The sequence below is a fragment of the Myodes glareolus genome, chromosome 13 (assembly GCF_982192425.1).
Source record: "Myodes glareolus chromosome 13, mMyoGla1.1, whole genome shotgun sequence".
NCBI classification, from domain to species: Eukaryota; Metazoa; Chordata; class Mammalia; order Rodentia; family Cricetidae; genus Myodes; species Myodes glareolus.
The window spans coordinates 50,050,285-50,071,428 of NC_142038.1; the positions used below are offsets into that span (position 1 = coordinate 50,050,285).

Below are 21,144 nucleotides of genomic sequence, written 5' to 3' on the forward strand. Positions count from 1 at the left end.
CAATGATACAAAAGAACTGTGAGTGACTGCCCAGGCAGTGAGATGTCTCCAGTAATTCTAGAGTTTTGGAAGTTGTTTATGATGTACTTCCCGTTTACTTAGGCAATGTTATATCCTTCTGGAATCTTTGATGGGGTTGAAGAATAGATACCAATAATATAGTTTTCCTTAGTTATGATAAGAGATTAAGTAGATATAAATATTGTAACTGTAGTTCTTACTTGATACCAGTTTTGTTATATGTAATTTTACTATGTTAAAGTTAAAGTCTTCCTTTCTTATTTAAACAGAATAAGGGAAGTGATGTGGAATTTCCCTCTGTATGCTGTGATTACCATTGGTTAATAAAGGAAGTGCTTTGGGCCTTTAGCAGAACTGTAGAGGAACAGAGCTAGGTGGGGAAAATTAAACTCAATGCTAGAAAAAAGAAGGGCAGAGTCAGAGTGAAGCCATGTATCCCCACTGGAGACAGATGCTGAAAGTTTAGCCAGTAAACCACAGCCATGCAGTGATACACAGATTAATAGAAAAGGGTTAAATTAATATACAAGAGTTAGCCAATTAAAAAGCTAGAACTAATGGACCAAACAGTGATTTAATTAATATAGCTTTCTGTGTGGTTATTTTGGGTTTGAGCAGTTGGAGGAGGAAACAAGCAGTCTCCTCCAACATACAACTGCCACTTCACTAAACCAGCATAATTCACAACTACATTACATTTATATTCATACCCTCAGATAAGGTGTATAGGTCTTAGTCCTCATCAAAGAAATGACTTCTTTAACCAGATATGGTACAATACAGGAAAATTGCAACCAATCAAAATGCAGATAGCAAGTGACTATGTGGTGCCCAGATTCAACTGATACACAACTTCTGTATCTAAGGCTCAGAGATCCTACCTGAAGAAGGGGCAGAAAGATTGTTAAAGCCAGAGGAACAGGAGTTTGCTGTAGGATTTTGTCTCCTAGAAATATCAGAGAAGGTTCTCTCATGAAATCTAATCAACATAGCTGCCTAAACAAGACCTGAATAAGAACTTCATTTATAAACATGCTAACATGGAGACGGAAATCTTATGGGGCCTCAACCCTAGATGAGGAACTATAATCAATTAAGAAATATTGAGAGTAGTAAAAATAATCTTCCCCCAAATTAGTTATCCAAAACCAAATGCTCAGCCCTGAAATAATACACATAAAGGCAAATTATAGATTTAGTAGGTTTATTATATTGGGAAATATATGTATGTATGTATGCATATATGTATATCTTGGGATAACTTCAAATTAATAAGTTGCTATATATCATTGTATAACATCTCTTTACCATACTTTTCCTTTTAAAGTCCAAAGAACTTTGTATTAAAGACAATGAACTTGTCTTAAAATCAGAATCTGTTCAGATATTTTTGTCTTATCTATACTTTCAATGTTTATTCATTACGTGAAATACAATTCTTATTAAAAACATGTGAGTGAATTTGTTTTTTTAACTTTAATAAGATAACTTTATTTCAATGAAAATTTATATCATTAATGTTTAGTACAATGACTGATATGTTTGATCACATATTCCCATTTTATTCAAAACTTACTATTTTACTCTGCTGTTCCCTTTTCTAACTTTTCTGTTTTTGATGATATGATTTAATGATTGCCTATTATCTCCCTCCTTCTAATTGTAGAAATTTCAGTATTGGTTTTGTTTCTAATACTGAACATTTCTTGCTACATAAGAAGAACAACCATCTGAGCTTTGCATTCACTGGCACCTAGAAGATTATTCAACAGAATCTCAGACAGCCCTAACCACACCTATTAGAGGAAAAGATGAGTAGAAAAGGTAAGATCACATGCTATACCACAAAGAGCAACAAAATACCAGTAAAACCTAAAGACCCGACAAAAACAAGACCCAAACAACCAAATATGGATGAGCCAGAAGAAAATGATCTAAAAAATAACCTCAAGAGAATGTTTGAAATTCTTAAAGATGAAATGAGAAATTCCCTTAAAGAAATGGAGGAAAAAAGAAACAAAAAATTGAAAGATATCAGCAAATCACTTAAAGAAAACCAAGAAACCAAGAAAAAGAAATCAAACATATAAAAGAAACTATTCAGGACTTGAAAACTGAGATAGAAACAATAAAGAAAACACAAGCTGAAGGAATTATAGAAACAGAAAACATGAGAAAAAGATCAGGAACCACAAATGTAAGCATGAACAGCAGAATACAAGAAATGGAAGAGAGAATCTCAAGTGCTGAAGATACAATAGAGGAACTAGACTCATCAGATAAAGAAAACATTAAATCAAGCAAAAGCTTAACCCAAAATATCCATGAAATATGGGATAACATAAAAAGGCCAAATTTTAGAATAATAGGTATAGAAGAAGGAGAAAAGGTTTGACTTAAAGGGACAGAAAATTTATTTAATAAAATCATAGAAGAAAACTTTCCCTACCTAAAGAAAGATATGCCTATGAAGATACAAGAAGCTTACAGAACACCAAATAGACTGGATCCAAAAAATCCTCTCACCACATAATAATCAAAACACTAAACATACAGAGTAAAGAAAGAATATTAAGAGCTGCAAAGGCAAAAGGCCAACAAACATATAAAGGTAGACCTATCAGAATTACACCTGACTTCTCATTGGAGACAATGAAAGCCAGAAGGTCATGGTCAAGAATTATGCAGACATTAAGAGACCACAGATGCCAGACAAGACTACTATACCCAGCAAAATTGTTGATCACCATAGAAGGACCAAACAAGATATTCCATGACAAATCCAGATTTCACCAATACCTAGCCACAAACCCAGCCCTACACAAAATACTAGAAGGAAAACCCCAACCCAAGGAAGATGGCTACACCAACAAAAACACAAGACAATTGATGATCTCATTACAGCAAATCCCAAAGAAGAAAAAAATGCACAAATTAACATTACCAATGATGAAAACTAAATTAACAGGAGATAGCAATCACTGGTCATTAATATCCCTTAATGTCAATAGACTCAACTCACCTATAAAAAGGCACAGGCTAACAAATTGGATACAAAAACAGAATCTATCCTTCTTCTGTATTTAAGAAACACATCTCAACCTCAAAGACAGACATAGTCTCAGAGTAAAGAGCTGGGAAAAAAATGTACCAATCAGATGGACCTAAGAAACAAGTGGGTGCAGCTATCCTAATATCTAAAAAAAATAGACTTCAAGCTAAAATCAGTCAAAAGAGACAAAGAAGGTCATTTCATATTAGTCACAGGAAAAATCCATCAAGAGGAAATTACAATTCTGAACATCTATACCCCAAATACAAGGGCACCCTCATATGTCAACAAAACACTTTTAAAGCTTAAATCATATATTAAACCCCACACACTAATAGTGGGATACATCAACACTCCCCTTTCACCAGTGGACAAGTCAATCAGACAAAATATGAACAGAGAAATAAGAGAACTAACAGATGTTATGGCTCAAATGGACTTAACAGATAGCTATAGAATATTCCATCCAAACAGCACTTCATGGAACCTTCTCAAAAATTGATCACATACTCGGTAACAAAACAAACCTCAACAAATACAAAAAATGGAATAACTCAATGTACTTTATCAGATCTCCATGGTCTAAAACTAGAATTCAACAGCAATACTAATTCCAGAAAACTCACAAACACATGGAAATTAAACAATGCTCACCTGAATCATCAATGGGTCAAGGAAAAAATAAATGGGGAACTTAAAGACTTCCTAAAATTCAATGAAAATGACCACACAACATACGCAAAGTTATGAGACAGAATGAAAGCAGTGTTAAAAGGAAAGTTCATAGCACTAAACCCCTATATAAGGAAGCTGGGAAAATCCCACACTAGTGAATTAACAAAACATTTGAAAACTCTAGAACAAAAAGAAGCAAACTCACCTAAGAGAACTAGATGGCAGGAAATAATCAAAGTGAGAGTTGAAATCAACAAAATAGAAACAAAGAAAACAATACAAAAAATCAATGAGACAAATAGTTGGTTCTTTGAGAAAATCAACAAAATAGACAACCTTTATCCAAACTAACAAAAAGGCAGAGAGAGAATGTCCAAATTAACAAAATCAGAAATGAAAAGGGGGACAGAATAACAGACACGGAGGAAATACAGAGAATCATCAGGTTATATTTGAAAACCAGTACTCCACAAAATTGGAAAACTTAAAGGAAATGTACAACTTTCTGGATAAATATCACTTACCAAAATTAAATCAAGATCAGATAAGCAAATTAAACAGACTTATAACTGCTGAAGAAATAGAAACAGTCATCAAAAGTCTCCCAACCAAAAAAAGTCCGGATGGTTTCAGCTCAGAATTCTACAAAACTTTCAAAGAAGAACTAATACCAATACTTCTCATACTATTCCACACAATAGAAACAGAGGGAACATTGTCAAACTCTTTTTATAAGGTTATAATTACCCTGATACCCAAACCACAGAAAGACACTACTAAGAAAGAGAATTACAGACCAATCTCACTCATGAACACTGATGCAAAAATACTAAATAAAATACTAGCAAATTGAATACAAGAACACATCAGAACCATCATCCACCATGACCACGTCGGCTTCATCCCACAGATGCAGGGATGGTTCAACATACAAAAATCTGTCAATGTCAAACAAGCTGAAAAATAAAAACCACATGATCATCTCATTAGACGCCGAAAAAGCATTTGACAAAATACAACATCCCCTCATGATAAAGGAATTGAAGAGAGCAGGGATACAAAGAACATACCAAGCTGGGCGGTGGTGGCGCACACCTTTAATCCCAGCACTTGGGAGGCAGAGGCAGGCGGATCTCTGTGAGTTCGAGGCCAGCCTGGTCTACAAGAGCTAGTTCCAGGACAGGCACCAAAAACTACAGAGAAACCCTGTCTCAAAAATCAAAAAAAAAAAAAAACAAAGAACATACCAAAACATAATTAAGGCAATATACAACAAGCCAACAGCCAACATCAAACTAAATGAAGAGAAACTACCAGCGATTCCACTGAAATCAGGAACAAGACAAGGTTGTTCGCTCTCTCCATATCTATTCAATATAGTTCTTGAGGTCCTATCTAGAGCAATAAGACACCGAAGGAAGATTAAGGGGATACAAATTGGAAAAGAAGAAGTCAAACTCTCATTGCGGATGATATGATAGTTTACATAAGCCATCCCCAAAATTCTACCAAGGAGCTTCTACAACTCATAAACACTTTCAGCAATGTGGCAGGATCCAAGATTAACTCAAAAAATCAGTAGCCCTCCTGTACACAGATAATAAATGGGCTGAGGAAAAAAATCAGAGAAACATCACCCTTCACAATAGCCACAAATAGAAAAAAATATTTCGGAGTAACTCTAACCAAGCAAGTGGAAGACTTGTATGACAAAAACTTTAAATCTTTGAAGAAAGAAATTGAAGAAGACACCAGAAAGTGGAAAAATCTCCCATGCTCTTGGGTAGACATAATTAACATAATAAAAATGGCAATCTTACCAAAAGCAATCTACAGATTCAACGCAATGCCCATCAAAATCCCAGCAAAATTCTTCAAAGACCTCAATAGAATGCTACTCAACTTCATATGGAAAAGCAAAAAATCCAGGATAGCCAAAACAATCCTGTATAATAAAAGAACTTTTGGATGCATCAAAATCTCTGACTTCAAACTCTACTACAGAGCTACAGTACTGAAAACAGCTTGGTATTGGCATAAGAACAGACAGGAGGACCAATGGAACCAACTAGAAGACCCAGATATCAATCCACACATCTTAGAACACCTGACCTTTGATAAAGAAGCAAAAAATTTCAAATGGAAAAAAGAAAGCATATTTAACAAGTGGTGCTGGCATAACTGGATATCAACATGTAGAAGAATGAAAATAGACCCATATCTATCACCATACACAAAACTCAAGTCCAAATGGATCAAATAACTCAATATAAAGCCAGCCACATTGAACCTTATAGAAGAGAAAGTGGGAAATACACTTGAATGCATTGGCACAGGGAACCACTTCCTAAATATAACCCCAGCAGCACAGACACTGAGAGAAACAATTAATAAATGGGACATCCTGAAACTGAAAAGATTCTGTTAAAGCAAAGGACATGGTCAACAAGACAAAATGATAGCCTACGGAATGGGAAAAGATCTTCACTAACCCCACATCAGACAGAAGTCTGATCTCCAAAATATACAAAGAACTCAAGAAATTGGACACCAAAAGAACACATAATCCAGTAAAAAAATGGAGTACAGACCTAAACAGAGAACCCTCAACAGAGGAATCTAAAACGACTGAAAGACACTTAAGAAAATTTTCAACACCCTTAGTCGTCCGAGAAAAGCAAATCAAAACAAACCTGAGATTCCATCTTACACCTGTAAGAATGACCAAGATCAAAAACACTGATGACAACTTATGCTGGAGAGGTTGTGAGGAAAAGGGGACACTTCTGCATTGCTGGTGGGAATGCAAGCTGGTACAATCCCTTTGGTTGTCAGTGTGGCAATTTCTCAGAAAATTAGGAAACAACCTTCCTCAAGACCCAGTAATATCACTTTTGGGTATATATCCAAAGGATGCTCAATTGTGCCACAAGGACATGTGCTCAGCTATGTTCATAGCAGCTTTGTTTGCCATAGCCAGAACGTGGAAACAACCTAAATGTCCCTCGATCGAAGAATGGATAAGAAAAATGTGGTCCATTTACACAATGGAGTACTACACAGCAGAAAATGTAAAAGAAACACAAGAAGAATGATTTTTTCCAGATAGTGACATTTCAGTATGGTTTCTGATAATGTTTCAATACTTAGTGACAATCCAATGCCAGTAATAAAATATTTTAATTAGACTAAAGACTAAGAGGAAAGACATCATAAATGAGCAACTGTTAGAAAGGTTAAAAATAGGTGGGGCGATGGCGGCCCACGCCTCTAGAGTAGGCCCAGTGCCTCCACCACTCAGGAGGCAGAAAAAGAGGCAGAGGCACGCGGATATCTGTGAGTTTGAGGCCTGTCTGGTCTACAGAGTGAGTTCCAGTACAGCCAGAGACACACAGAGAAACCATGTCTCACAAATAAAGGAAGGAGCCCGGTGGTGGTGGCACATGCCTTTAATCTCAGCAGAGGCAGAGGCAAGCGGATCTCTGTGAGTTCCAGGCCAGCATGGTCTACAAGAGCTAGTTCCAGGACAGACTCCAAAGCTACAAAGACACCGTCTCGAAAAATCAAAAAAAGACAAAAAAAGGAAGATAAGTGAAATTAATGTTTTACATTATAAACTTACCTCTTTCAAATTTTCTACCTGCCTTTCTCTCTGGCATGGCTCCTCCGCAGAGCCTAGTACAGGAGGGAGACTGGGGCTGAAGGCCATGAGGTCGGTCTTGGGCGGACCCTCTCCAGAGCACACCCTCTGCCGCCTCTGCTGTGAGTATGACCAGGTTCCCACCGCGCTGGAGCACACCAACATGGGCTTGCCTGGAGCACAGGCTCCATCAGTGGGCGCCGCAGAGCAGCGCAGCGCGGTGTACAGCAGCAACGTGAGCACCAGCAGGCTGGACACGGCACAGATGGCAATGATCAGGTACACATTGACTGTCACTAGCGATGCCTCAGAAGACGCAGCGCTTTCGGAAGCGAGGGAAGAGATTTTGGGTGCCTGACCATTCTCCACCAGAGACACCAGCACCGTGGCTGTAGTGGTCAACGCGGGTTCACCATGATCTTTAACCAGCACCAACAGACGCTGGCGCTGCACATCTGCCTCGTCCAGGGAGCGCGTTGTGCTGATTTCGCCAGTGTACAGACCCACGCGAAACGGGCTGCGCACGCCCCCTGCCGCCGATTGTAGCTCATAAGATAGCCATGCATTGTAACCAGAATCCGCATCTACAGCTCGCACCTTTGCCACTACATGCCCTGAACCCACTGATCTAGGCACAAGCTCGCTCACTGACCCGCCAACTCCAACAGCTCCATGGGGCAGCAGCGTGGGAGCATTGTCGTTCTCGTCCAGCACAAACACCTGCAGAGTCACATTGCTGCCCAGGGAAGGCACACCAGCATCCCGCGCGCTCACCTGGAACTGCAGCAGCTCCAGCTCCTCATGGTCCAGAGGCTGCAGAGCGAACACCTTGCCGCTCTCCGCGTGCACAGACACGAAGCTCGACAGCGAGCGCTCGCCCACCCGACGCTCCACCAGCGAGTAGGACACCAGCGCGTTCTCCTGCGCATCTGCGTCCATGGCTGACACCGTGAATATGTGCGCGCCAGGCGGGTTGTTCTCCTTCACGAACACCGTGTATTCGGGCTGGGCGAACGTGGGCGCGTTGTCATTCACGTCGGCCACCTCCACGGACACGCTGGCTGTGGCCCACAGCGAGGGCGAGCCCCCGTCCCGGGCTGTCACCACCAATTTATAGTCAGGTGTGGTCTCTCTGTCCAGGGCGCTGTCCAGCACGAGCGAATAGTAATTTCTGAAAGTGGACACCAGCTTGAAGGGGACATGAGGAGTCAGGAAGCAGGTCACCCGCCCGTTGTCACCAGAGTCACGGTCGGATACACTGACCAGAGCTATGACAGTGCTTGGCTGGGCATCTTCTCTGACTGGGAGTGACAGGGAAGTAATCGTGACTTCTGGGGCATTGTCATTTACATCTAGTACATCCACCAGAAGGGTACAATGGCCTGTCATTGGGATATTCCCTTTGTCCACTGCCTCCACGGGTATCTCATATAATTTATTTTCTTCGTAATCTAGTTGGCCTTTCGTTCTAACTTCTCCGCTGCTGGGATCTATATAAAATGCATACCCCACCGCAGGGGATACAGGCCGCCTGAAGGAATAAATTATATCTCCATTTGTACCCTCGTCGGGATCTGTGGCGTTTAAGTTAATCACCAGTGTTCCGTTACTTGCATTCTCTAACACTCTAACTTTATAAATGAACCGATCAAACTCTGGAGTATTGTCATTCACATCGAGGACAGTGATCAACAGTTGAACTGTGCCCGTCAGCTCCGGTTTGCCTCCGTCACTAGCTGTTAGTAGTAAACTATGCTCCTTAATTTCTTCTCGGTCTAATGATTTCTTTAACACAAGTGATAATGAAGAAGTTCGCTCACGATTGTTTTGCGTGTCCAAAGCGAAATAATCACTGGGATCCAATCGATAGGTCAAGGCGGAATTGACTCCGATATCTGCATCCGATGCGCCATCTAGTGGAAATCGAGTTTCTGGAGGTCTTGATTCTGCAACCACAATGCTTTTGTTGGTTTCGGGGAACACAGGCGGATTGTCGTTAATGTCCCTCACCTCCACCTCCACGTGGAAAACCTGCAGCGGCCGGTCCACGATCACCTCCAGGTGGATACTACACTCCGCGCTCCGCCCGCACAGCGCCTCCCGGTCGATCCGAGAATTCACAAACAAAATGCCATTCTGCAGATTTACCTCCAAAAGGTCCCCGCGGTCCTTGGACGCCACTCTGAACAAGCGGGGCACCAGCTCCGCCAGCTCCAGCCCCAGGTCCTGAGCGATGCGACCCACGAAGGTTCCGTGTTTGGCCTCTTCCGGAACCGAGTAGCGCAGCTGGCTGTTCCCAGCCTCCCAGGTTGCGAGAAGTAACCAGAGCAGGAGGCACCAGGATTCTGGGTTTCTTTGCCAGGATAACAACATGGTACACGCAGAAAGATGCAATGAAAGCTACGGTATACCGAATACTTTACCTGAAACTGCCTCTCAAAAACTGGTTTGACGACGTCCTAGTACTGAAGAATTCACAACGAGTTCTCTGAAGGAAGTGACTGTCTTTGCTAAAAGAAAAGTTCTCAGTGAAGAGCGACATCATGAGGCATGAATGTGTAAGTGCAGAGATCACGGGGGCTTTATATTTTCCATTGATAGAAGTCTTTATTTACTTCCTTGCACTTTATCTGAATTTTCCATTGCAAGTATGTATTTAGGAGTTAAATATTTGTCCTTCCAGGAACAGTAGATGATTTCCTCTATTAGCATCGAGTGCGACTTAACAAGTGGTATACGTCTTGCAATGTTCCACAAACTTAAACGTGTGTGCGCAAAATTTTAAATTAGTGAACATTATAATTTGGCTTTGGTCTCTAGTTCTCACAGTCATGCGAGTTTTGTTGGCAATTTTATTTTCCTCTAATCGTTTTAAGATCTCCCATTAACAGTCATTAGTTCCAAATGGAAAGATAACAATTACATAAAACACATGGGCAGCTACATACCAGATTTCAAATAATACACCGTGTTCAGAAGTTCCAAGAGTGGACGAAATGTTTGTGCTTTAAAGGATGCATCTATGTGTAGTATGTTTGTGTGTGCATAAATACACAACAATCTATTTAAACAATATTTTGCTGTTTTCACTTCACCTTGTAGAGAACATACCAAGAACTAACATCTTATTATTTAGTCTAATTAAGCTACTACCAGTGGGATAATATTTTTCCTACAACGTCTTAATTCCATCGGCAGTAGAAGAAACCCTGGTATTGTTTAACTCTGATTTTTCCAAGTACGTGACTGTAGCTAGACGATGATGCTAATACAGTGTAAGCAAAAGAATATTACTGTTATCTGTTAGTATAGCTACAGAGTTGTAGTAGTGTGTTGTTTGTGCTTTAACAAATAAAGCTTGCCTGAAGATCAGAGTGCAGAACTAAGTCACTAGACACCACCGGTGGTGGCACATACCTTTAATTCCAGGACCCAGGAGACAAAGGCAGAGGGATCTCTGTTAGTTCAAGGGACCCCGGGATACTCAAGGTTGAATTTGTCCAAAAGAGAAACAGAGATGTCTCCACCGCCCTAGTGCTGGGATTGAAGGAGTGATATGGTTGGACAGAGAGAGGAATATAAGGCAGAAGGAGACAGGAGCCCGTTGCAGTCTGAGCAACAGTCTGAGGATGCAGTCAGAGGACAAGATTGCCCTTTTGGTCTGAGCATTGGTAGAGGTAAGAGGTCTAGTGGTTTGGCCTGGAACTTTATGACTCTGCTTCTCTGATCCTTCAGCTTCCCCCTCCCCACATAGCTGACTCCAAGTTTTTATTATTAAGAACAATTAAAATTAATGCTACAAGTCATAAAGTTTCAGGCCAAACAGTACAATGAAAGATATATTTTATACGATATAAATGTAGGGACTTGAGAGATAGCTCAGCAGTTAAGAGCACTTACTGCTCTCCTAGAGGTCCTGAGTTCAATTCCTGGCAACATGTTGGCTTACAACTACCTATAATGGGATCTGATGCCCTCTTCTGGTGTGCAGGCATACAGAAAAACAGAGCACTCTTATACATAAAATACAAAAACAACAAAACCTTTAAAATAAATGCAAATTATATATGACTCCAATTTTACATTATAAATTATATATCCAAGTATTACATTGTCTAGTCTGTGAATAATTCTATAGTGAATGATCATTGGATTCATTTCTATACCTCCACTCACCTCTGAAATCCATGTGGTGAGTTGTATTCTCTTGCCCACACAACCCTCTTCTGTTCCATTATTTCTACTACACACTCTTCCTGATTCATATCTAAAAGTTGTACATATAACACATCACCTACCTCTTCACATAAGTCAACCATTCCCAGTATGCCCTTTAGACACCTAGAATCAATCTTCTATTTATCTCACTTCTCAAACACAATTAACTATTTATTCTTCCTATTGATCTTCAGTATAAAGATGTTTATTATCTATGGTGACTCTAGACATTGGTATTCCCCTTTACCTAATTGGACACTCAAATGTACTCCTCTTACCCACAGATATTTTTTCATATTTTCTTTTGTTCCTCAATTTCTCAACTTCATTCCTACCATGTGACTTGATGTTTTTTCCATTAAGATAAATCAAGCACAACATCAAGGAATTTCTTCCTACAGTATGACTTATTTACAATATCTATTTATTTATCAATTTATTTATTTTATTTAATGTGTGTATTTTATCTTCATGTTAGCATGTGTACATGAGTGTGCCTGGTGTCCATGGAGGCCAGAAGAAGGCGTTAAGTTCCCTAGGTGATTGGCAGCCACTATGAATCCTCCATGAGAGTAATAAGTGCTCTTAACCACCCTGCCATCTCCCCCTCAAATGTAGGCTAACCCTATACTCTGACAACAATATTTTTTTATTTTCCTCTCTTAGTCTTATTATCACCATCTTCTTTTCCATGCTGCTTGCCTTATCTCTAATGTCTCCTTTCTTTGTTCCTTTTCTTCACACAGCTACAATACTCAAACACCTTTAACTTGTAGAAAAAAATATTCTGTCCATCTTCCTTTCTTCACTTTTAACTCCTAACATTTACTTGATATACCACACTCTGAGTTTCAACCTTGGTTATCTTGCAAAAATCAGCTGAAGTCCTGGGTGTGCGTTCTAGACAAGAGTACAGCCATGTCTACAGGAATGGCACGCCTCCTCCTGCCTGAGACTAGGATGTTTACTGAAGCAGGATGCTTGTGTCACAGTTGCCTTTTTTACTAAGAAGGCTCCACCCTCAATTTCCTTGATCCAGAAGACTACATGTTCATCACCCAACATAAGACTCCCTAATAAGATTACCTGATCACTTCTTTCTTTTCCCAGGATAAAATAAAAGTCCGAGTATTGGAGAGGGGCCTGCCATGTCTACAGTCCACTTGACCCCATTTTGGCTTCTACTTTGTGTCTGTTTTTCTTAATCTCATATTTACCCCAGTGAGATTTCCAGGACCCAGCCTTGATGGCAGAGGCATTACCTACTTTCTATCTTTCTAAGACTACCATAGAAGATTAAATCGTGGTACCTCAAAAGATATACCCATATCTTAAGACTCATGGATATAACTCTACATAGTAACTAATGTAATTAAATTAACAATAATTTATCTTAAGAATCCAGATCAGTCATAAGTGCTATTACATGTGTCCTTATTAAACAAAAACATGGGTAAGAAAACAAAGAAGAGAAAACAATGCAACCGTAAGGACAGAAATTGAAAGTGAGGAATGTCAACAGCCACCAGAAACCAACAAAGCAAAGAATAGATTGTTTTCTCTCCTGCTCCATTATCTCTAGCATGCTTTACTCTTGAAAATGAAAACAGTCACTTGATTCTTACAAATGCTTTATGTCTTCACCGTGGACTTTTGGCTTCAAAACTTGTAAGACAAACAAATGTCTCATCCCAATCTGTGATTACAGCACTGTCAGAAACTAGCATGCGTGCCTATCTAAATCCTTTTCTTCAGTATTAAATCCAATTCTTCAGTTTCTTCAATATTTCCTTTTTCCATCTGTCTCAGTGATTTTTGTCCTTTCATGAATGTATGTTTTTCTGGAAGGAATTAGTCCTCAGTGTGTGTGTATAACCACCCACTATGAGTTCTAGAATCATCTTTTGAATCACAATGCTATTCCAGTACAAAGGTTCTTAAGTTAGGAACAGGGTCTTAAGAGTTCCTCTCAATTCCTACCTACTCAAACACATACAAGCCATTTCCCCAGTACACGAACCAAATATATAGATGTCACTGCACTTTTGTTGTGAGAGTCTTCCTAGCATAAGCATTCCCACACTGATGAGAGAGATCAATAGTGGCAAAAGCCAGGATAGTTCCCAAAAGGCCTGGGTCATGGGTCCAGTTTGCATTCTTATTTTATACTCCAAACCCACAAAGCAGGGCAAACAAGCAAGTGAGACTTTACTGAAGCATAAGTGGCAGCCAGCAGACTATTAACGGAAACACCCATTGTTTCAGCCATTTCTACAGGTCATTCCAGGTAGGTAAGGCTTGGCAAACAAGCAGTACAAACAGTGCTTTAAGTAAACCACTAAATAAATCAATAAACCAGTATTGAGCTTTTCTACCTTATTCTACTTCATTTGTCTTTTTATCATTTATATTCGGTTTTTTTTTTCTTGAGACAAGGTCTCTCTGTCTGTGTAGCTCTGATTGTCCAGGAGTTCCTTACATAGGCCAACCTGACCTTGAACTCACAGAGATCCTCCTGCCTCTGCCTTGGGAGTTCCAGGAGTTGGAAGTGTGTGCCACCACGACTGGTTTTATCATTTATATTGAGTCGATCACCACCTGGATGCTTCTCTTCACTAGTCTGTATTAACATATGGTTCCCTCAAGTCATTTCTACCACAATTTTAAATCTCCATAGCTCAGCAAGTTTTGACTGTTCCTGACTTTAAAACCAGCTTTTAGACAGAGTCAGAGACAGGCAGATTTCTGAGTTCAAGGCCAGCCTGAGCTACAGAGCAAGTTCCAGAACAGCCAGAGCTACACAGAGAAACCCTGTCTTGGAGGGGGGTGTTGTTTATTTGCTTGATACTTAAGTGTTTCTGGAAGATTTTCTACAAGTTTCCATCTTGTAATCCTCCCACCACTGATCTTTCAAGCTCACATTCTCAGTAGAACACTCCTTTGTTCGTTCTTATATTCCATCTGTGAAACCTTACTGTTGAACTGTTATCTATTCTTTTTTTCTTTTTATTATGTATACAGTAGTCTGTCTGCTTGTACACCTACAGGCCAGAAGAGGGCACCAGACATCATTACAGATGGTTGTGAGCCACCATGTGGTTGCTGGGAATTGAACTCTGGACCTTTGGAAGAGCAGGCAATGCTCTTATCCACTGAGCCATCTCTCCAGCCCCCCTGTTATCTATTTAAGACATTCCTGAAAAACAAATGTTGCCTAAACTCTAGTACTCAGTCCCTGTTCTAAATGGAAGAGACTGTCCAGACAATACATTTCAGTATCGTGCAATAATCAAATATTAGTGATTGAACATGTAACTATATTCCTGGTCCTAAAATAAAGTATGTGAAGGAGTAGGGAAAAGCTTGGAAATTTTAATGCCTTTATTATCAGATTGGAGGATGGGAAATTTTGATTTCTGATCAAAGACAAGTTCCATGTATTTTCATGGATGAAAATTCCAAAATATAAGTTTAAGTTCAGAAAGTTCAGCAAAAAATGGACTTATGATCAATGCACCACAATGAGTTTGGAATCCTCCAAAAACAAATTTAAACAGGTCTCACAACCTCTGTGACGTCAGTTTCAGGTTTCTTGTCTGTATGATGTAAGCGATGGTTGTTGTATCTGTATCATAGGCCTTATCTGATAATTAAGATAATTCAACTAACGATGCTAGCAGAGGGGCTAGAATAGAGTAAGGTTCACATTTATACTTTATAAGATTGAAAAAAGGGTTTTTAATCGGGTAAGGTGGTATGCTTCTGTTATTCTACCTACTCAGGAAGTGGAATGAAGAGAACCACACATGTGAGGTCAGATGGTGACCACATTTCGGCAAAAATGAACAAAAGAAAATGATTCCGTGAATTCCCATGAGCTGGGAATGCAGCTCTGCTCAGCACAACCACAGGTCGGAGCTTAGGCAGCCCAACTCTGCAAGATAATGTTCGTATGCCACCATAGAAAATAATCACATGAGTGATCACAACACAGATCTTCATTTAGGTGATGTTGAAGTGTCTTTAGATTCATAAATGAGTTTTATTCTATGTATATACAAAGAATAGAATATCGATCTCATAAAAAAGTAAAGGCACCAGGGACTAAACGGTGACTCAGGAAAAGGGTTTGCTGCACGAGCAGGAGGCCTGACTTTGGATGCCCAGAACCGCGCAGAAAGCCAAGCAAGCACTAGGATGGTGGAGACGGAAGGGCTTACTGGATGGTCTAGTTAAGTCAGAAAGCTCCAGGTTCGGTGAGAACTTCAATTAGAAACAGTTGAAGAAAACCCCACAACAGCCTTTGGTGTCCACATCCATAGGCACACACACACAATGTGCATGCACACAAATACTTTGAGGGCTAAAGTTATGTCTTAAGTTTAAGTTACTGTCCTTAAGAGATCTATAAAACAAAACAAAAATGCCTCTAACCTATTAGCCCTACTTGCCCAAAGACAGATTACTTTCTGGATTGCTGGAGTTTGTTTATGTAAGATAACAAGCCTCGTGTTTTCTCTTCGGTAAATAAAGCTGATTGTTCCAACTGCACAAGATATTCTTGATCACAAATAAGCAGGAGGATAGGTAGACAAGAGTTATGTCAGGATATATGCTTGCCCCTGATTGGGTGAAGGCGGGAAGTGTGCAGCCTTATGGGGTTTGCCTTTATACCCTGTCTAACGTAGTTAGGCACCGTTCTCTGGGAATCCCCGGCATGGACTTGGCCAGTGTCCATCTTCCTAACCAGTATTTAATAAAGCTTGCTTCAAAAACTTAGTATAGTTATTGATAAGGCTATTTTCCTAACAGTACAGTAGAATATATATATATGTATATATATACCTTAGTTGATCATGTATATATTTGACCTACTCTTCTACTCTTGTATTCTTTTTTTTTTATTTTTTATTTTTTTTTGATTTTTGAGACAGGGTTTCTCTGTAGTTTTTGGTGCCTGTCCTGGAACTAGCTCTTGTAGACCAGGCTGGCCTCGAACTCACAGAGATCCGCCTGCCTCTGCCTCCCGAGTGCTGGGATTAAAGGCGTGCGCCACCACCGCCCGGCCCCTACTCTTGTATTCTTGTAATATGCGTATAATTCTGTAATTCTGACCTAGGTCGAAGATTATATATATATATATATATATATATATATATATATATATATATATATCACGTACATATATGTGTATATACACATACATACACTAATATTTTTCAAGGCTAATTATTCAAAAATAGCAAGAAGAATACAAAAAAGTCTTTAATGTTTAATGCTTGGGTACTGCCTACTATAGACACTAACACAGTGACTGTAGCAGTCAGTGCCAGTTCTGCATGGTCCTTCATGATCACCACCAGGCACTGATGCTGCGAATCACCACTCGCATGGTGCTGACCACACACGTATACAGACCCCACATGGAAGGGACTGTGTGTGCCCACGACCGGTTGCAGCTCATAAAGATAGCCACACGTTGTAACCAGAGTCTGCAACCACTGCTCGCACCTTCGCCACTACGTACCCTGAACCCACTGATCTAGACACAAGCTCGCTCACTGACCCACAGGCTCCGACAGCTCCGTGGGGCAGCAGTGTTGGCGCACTGTCATTCTCGTCCAGCACAAACACCTGCACAGCAAGAGTCACATTGTTGCCCAGAAAAGACACACCAGCATCCCGCGCGCTCACTTGGAACTGCAGCAGTTCCAGCTCCTTGTGGCCAGAGGCTGCAGCGCGAACACCTTGCCGCTCTCCGCGTGCAGACACGAAGCTCGACAGCGAGCGCTCGCCCACCGGCCGCTCCACCAGCGAGTAGGACACCAGCGCGTTCTCCTGCGCATCCGTGTCCATGGCTGACACCGTGAAGATGTGGGCGCCAGGCGGATTGATCCCCTTCGCAAACACCGTGTATTCTGGCCGTGCGAACGCGGGCTCATTGTTATTCACCTCAGCTTCCTCCGCAAACACGCTAGCGGTGGCCCACAGCGAAGGCAAGACCAGTCCCGGGCGGTCACTACCATCTTATAGTCAGTTGTGGTCTCGTGTTCCAGGGAACTGCCCAGAATTATTGAACAGTAATTCTTGAAGGGAGACAGCAGCTTAAAGAGACATGAATATTAGAGAGTAATTCACTTGCCCGTTGTTACCTGAGTCAAAGTCGGACACACCTATTCAGAGTAATACTGCTTTCACCTGAGCATCTTCTAGGACAGAGAATGACAAGAAAGTACCACCACATTTCGGCGTGTGTCTGGATTTATTTAAAACTTAAAGTTCTCACTAGTAGGCTGAATCGTTGAGAACCCATAGGAAATTTCTCCATTCTGGCCTTCATCTAGATCGGAAGCAGTTAGTTGAAATACTCAGGTGCTGTTTTGCCGTTTCAAGTGGGTTTATCAAACTCCAGTGCAGGGTCATTCATATCCAGGTTGGTTCGTCGTTGTTTTTCATTTTTGGTTTGTTTGGTTTTGGTTTGGTTTTCCGAGACAGGGTTCCTCTGTGTAGCCCTGACTGCCCTGAATCTCAATTTGTAGACTATCCTAGCCTTGAACTCAGAGATCCTCTCACCTCTCACTTCTACCTGCGGAGAGCTGTGATTTAAGGTGTGTCCAATACTGCCAGGCTAAGAATGGTTGTTTGCATCTGAATATATCCTGTTAGCTCTGGTTTACTATCATCAAAGACTGTTAACAACAGAGAAAGCACTGATGTTTCCTCTTTGTCCAACAACTTCCAAAGAATTAGTACAGACGATATTCTTTTATCTTTTGTTAATCATTATTTTAGCACAAAATGCTCGTTCAATCTTATATGCAAGACAATGTATGTCAATATTAGCTTCAGAAGCGCCCTCTAGAGGAAACTGAGTGCCCAGAGGCGCAGGTTCAGGAGACTTTTAGGGGCTCAGTGGTAAAGAATACTGGCTGTTTTTCCAGAGGACCCACAAGACAGCTCACAACTCTCTGTAACTCCAGTTCCAGGGGATCTGACACCCTCACACAGACATATATGCAGGCAAAATACCAAGGCACACAAAATAAGAATACATGGATCATTTTTAAAAAGAAAATAGATAGGCACCTTTTGTTCTCTTTCTCTAAGCATGGAGGAAATATCATTGATATTCTCGATGACCTCCATCCCCACACGAAAAACCTGCCGTGGTGGTCCAAAGTTACCTCCAGGCGGATGCACAGTGCCTCCACGGTCGATTCAAGAATTTACAAACAAAATGCCATTCTGAGCCGGGCGGTGGTGGCATCTGCCTTTAATCCCCAGCACTTGGGAGGCAGAGGCAGGCGAATCTCTGGGCTACAAGAGCTAGTTCCAGGACAGGCTCGAAAGCTACAGCGAAACCCTGTCTTGAAAAAAACAACAAAAAGACCTTCCTCCAGAAGTTCCCCGCGGTCCTTGGACGCCATCCTGAACAGGGTCACCAGCTCAACCAGCTCCACTCCCAGGTCCTGAGCGATGCGACCCAGGGAGGTGCCCCGTTTGTCCTCCAAGAAGATGGAGTAGCTAGAGCTGGCCGCTCCCTGTCTCCCAGGCTGCGAGGAGCAGGAGGGCCACGGACAATTTCAAATCTCTTCACCAAGAAAACAGCATCTTATATACTGGGGCCCTCTTGGTTGGAACTGTCGGCTTTAAGGTAGCATTCATGAGATATTTTATAAGCAATCTATTTTTTCTGTATTTATTTAATAAGCTTCATGGATTATTCCGGTTTCTGTGTAGTTGGGTCTGTCCTGTAAATGGATGAACTCTGGGATCCCAAACCAAAACATTCTTCTTTCTCTGACTGTATACCAACATCATGGTGACTGGTTATGCACATACAAGAAAGATCCTTGGGTTCTTGGTTTGGATCACCATTTTCTGGTCCGTTCTAGTTCAACTTTTAAATATTCCCATGGATGATTTGTGAATGCTGTTTAATTGGTGTGTTGTAGTTCTTTTGTGTTTTTAAAATATTTTCTTTTTCAAAGTTTATCAGAAAATTCTCTTTGAGATAAGGTGTGACAAACTACTCTAATGTGTCTTTTCCGTGGAGAAGGGCAGGTAGTATGCCCACCCCGGACTTTTCATGGCTTACAACTGACAATATGATTTTTCTTCATAGCACTTCTTGGGAACTTCTGGAGAAAGTGAAGGACTCCATCATTCCATAAAAAGAAACTAGTATGTTTTGAAACTAAACAATGCTCTGTATAAAAATTCTTTCATTCATGAACCTAGAGAACATTAGAATTCATCACGAATGTGAGAGGTGTCGCTTCTTGCTGTTTATTGCTTAAATGTAATGGCTTTTCATGCAGCTGCTATGACTCCCACAGTTCAAAGCAAAACATATGAACAGACTAATGGCAAGAATAAAGCAATTTCATTTAAAACGTTGGATTAAGCTGGGCATGTTGCACCTGATTCAATCACAGCTCTCAGGAGGCAGAGGCAGTCTGATCTCTGTGAACTCGAGGCCAGCCTGGTCTACAAAACAAGTTTCAGGACAGCTAGGTCTCTGATACATAGAGAAACCCTGTCTCAAAAAACTAAAATGCTGAATCAAAGTCTCTAAGTTCCACAATACTTTGAAATGACAATAGAATGCTAATATCCGAAAGACTGTTGGGGAGTGTTTTGCTGGGCCCTAATCTTATTGACTAAAGGAAAAGTGTGAATTTGATACTGACATTTTTACTACTAAATCTTTTCCTGTTAGTAGTTATTTAGTTTATATTTCTCAGAAAGTCATAATGGTGATAGTGATGAAAGGAGGGATTAAAGACCTTTCATAATTATATTCAGGAATTCAAGATTGCCTTATATATAAGCAGTTAAGAGCATATCAATATAATAATATAGTAAGCATCGACTTTATAATTTCATCAGCCTCCACATCAAAATCTTTAATCCAGTAATTTACTGCTGGTCCTTTTACAAAGTGGTAAATCTCCTGAGCACACACAATGGAAGGAGAGAATGGATTCCTACAAATGCCCTCCACATGCTGTGGCATGTGCACATACAAATAAATAAACAAATGTAATACTTTTAAAATAAAATAAAAGCTCTTAATCCAAGTTTCAAGAATGATCTCCAATATGAATTCCTCCAGAATATTGTGTCAAATGATATATTGTACAGTTTAGGAGAGAGTGCTCTGAATGACCCCAATTGCATGACCAATTCCCCTCTTCCGCACTTATTTAAGAAGCACAGCGGTAGAAGATTCACAGGAATATAAATGGTCTTTACTAGACTCTTTAGATGTGATTAGAGAAATGAAAAATTAAGATATAAGTGATAAGGTGTTTACAATGGATTTAAAAGGTGAAAATAATGAAAGGATAATTATTAGTATGCTTGCACATCAATAGACTTAACTTTTCCTTTCTGGAAAAAAAATAAAGTTCAGGAAAGGATGTAAATGAGCAGCTCATACACATATGAGATGGCAACGAACAAGTGTGCATGATTTGATTGTACAATTTAATTTGCCTAGTTTACTTTGGAAGCACAAGTCAGCCTTCTTTGG

At 40.4% G+C, this 21,144-nt stretch overlaps 1 protein-coding gene and 1 pseudogene across 10 annotated transcripts in view; both read right to left on the bottom strand.

Moving 5' to 3' along the window:
* LOC125390504 (protocadherin alpha-7) overlaps positions 1-21,144 on the bottom strand; it is a 212,358-nt gene that overhangs the window by 126,185 nt on the left and 65,029 nt on the right. The window contains exon 1 of one of the 10 annotated variants that reach the window (XM_048419552.3): positions 7,371-9,886. The exons of the other annotated variants lie outside the window; for them this stretch is intronic. Coding sequence (XP_048275509.3) covers positions 7,371-9,761 — 2,391 coding nt within the window. The 5' untranslated portion in view covers positions 9,762-9,886. Of the gene's footprint in view, positions 1-7,370; positions 9,887-21,144 lie in introns of those variants that run through there. 10 annotated transcript variants of the gene reach the window in all.
* On the bottom strand, positions 16,832-19,427 carry LOC125390221 (protocadherin alpha-10 pseudogene; annotated as a pseudogene).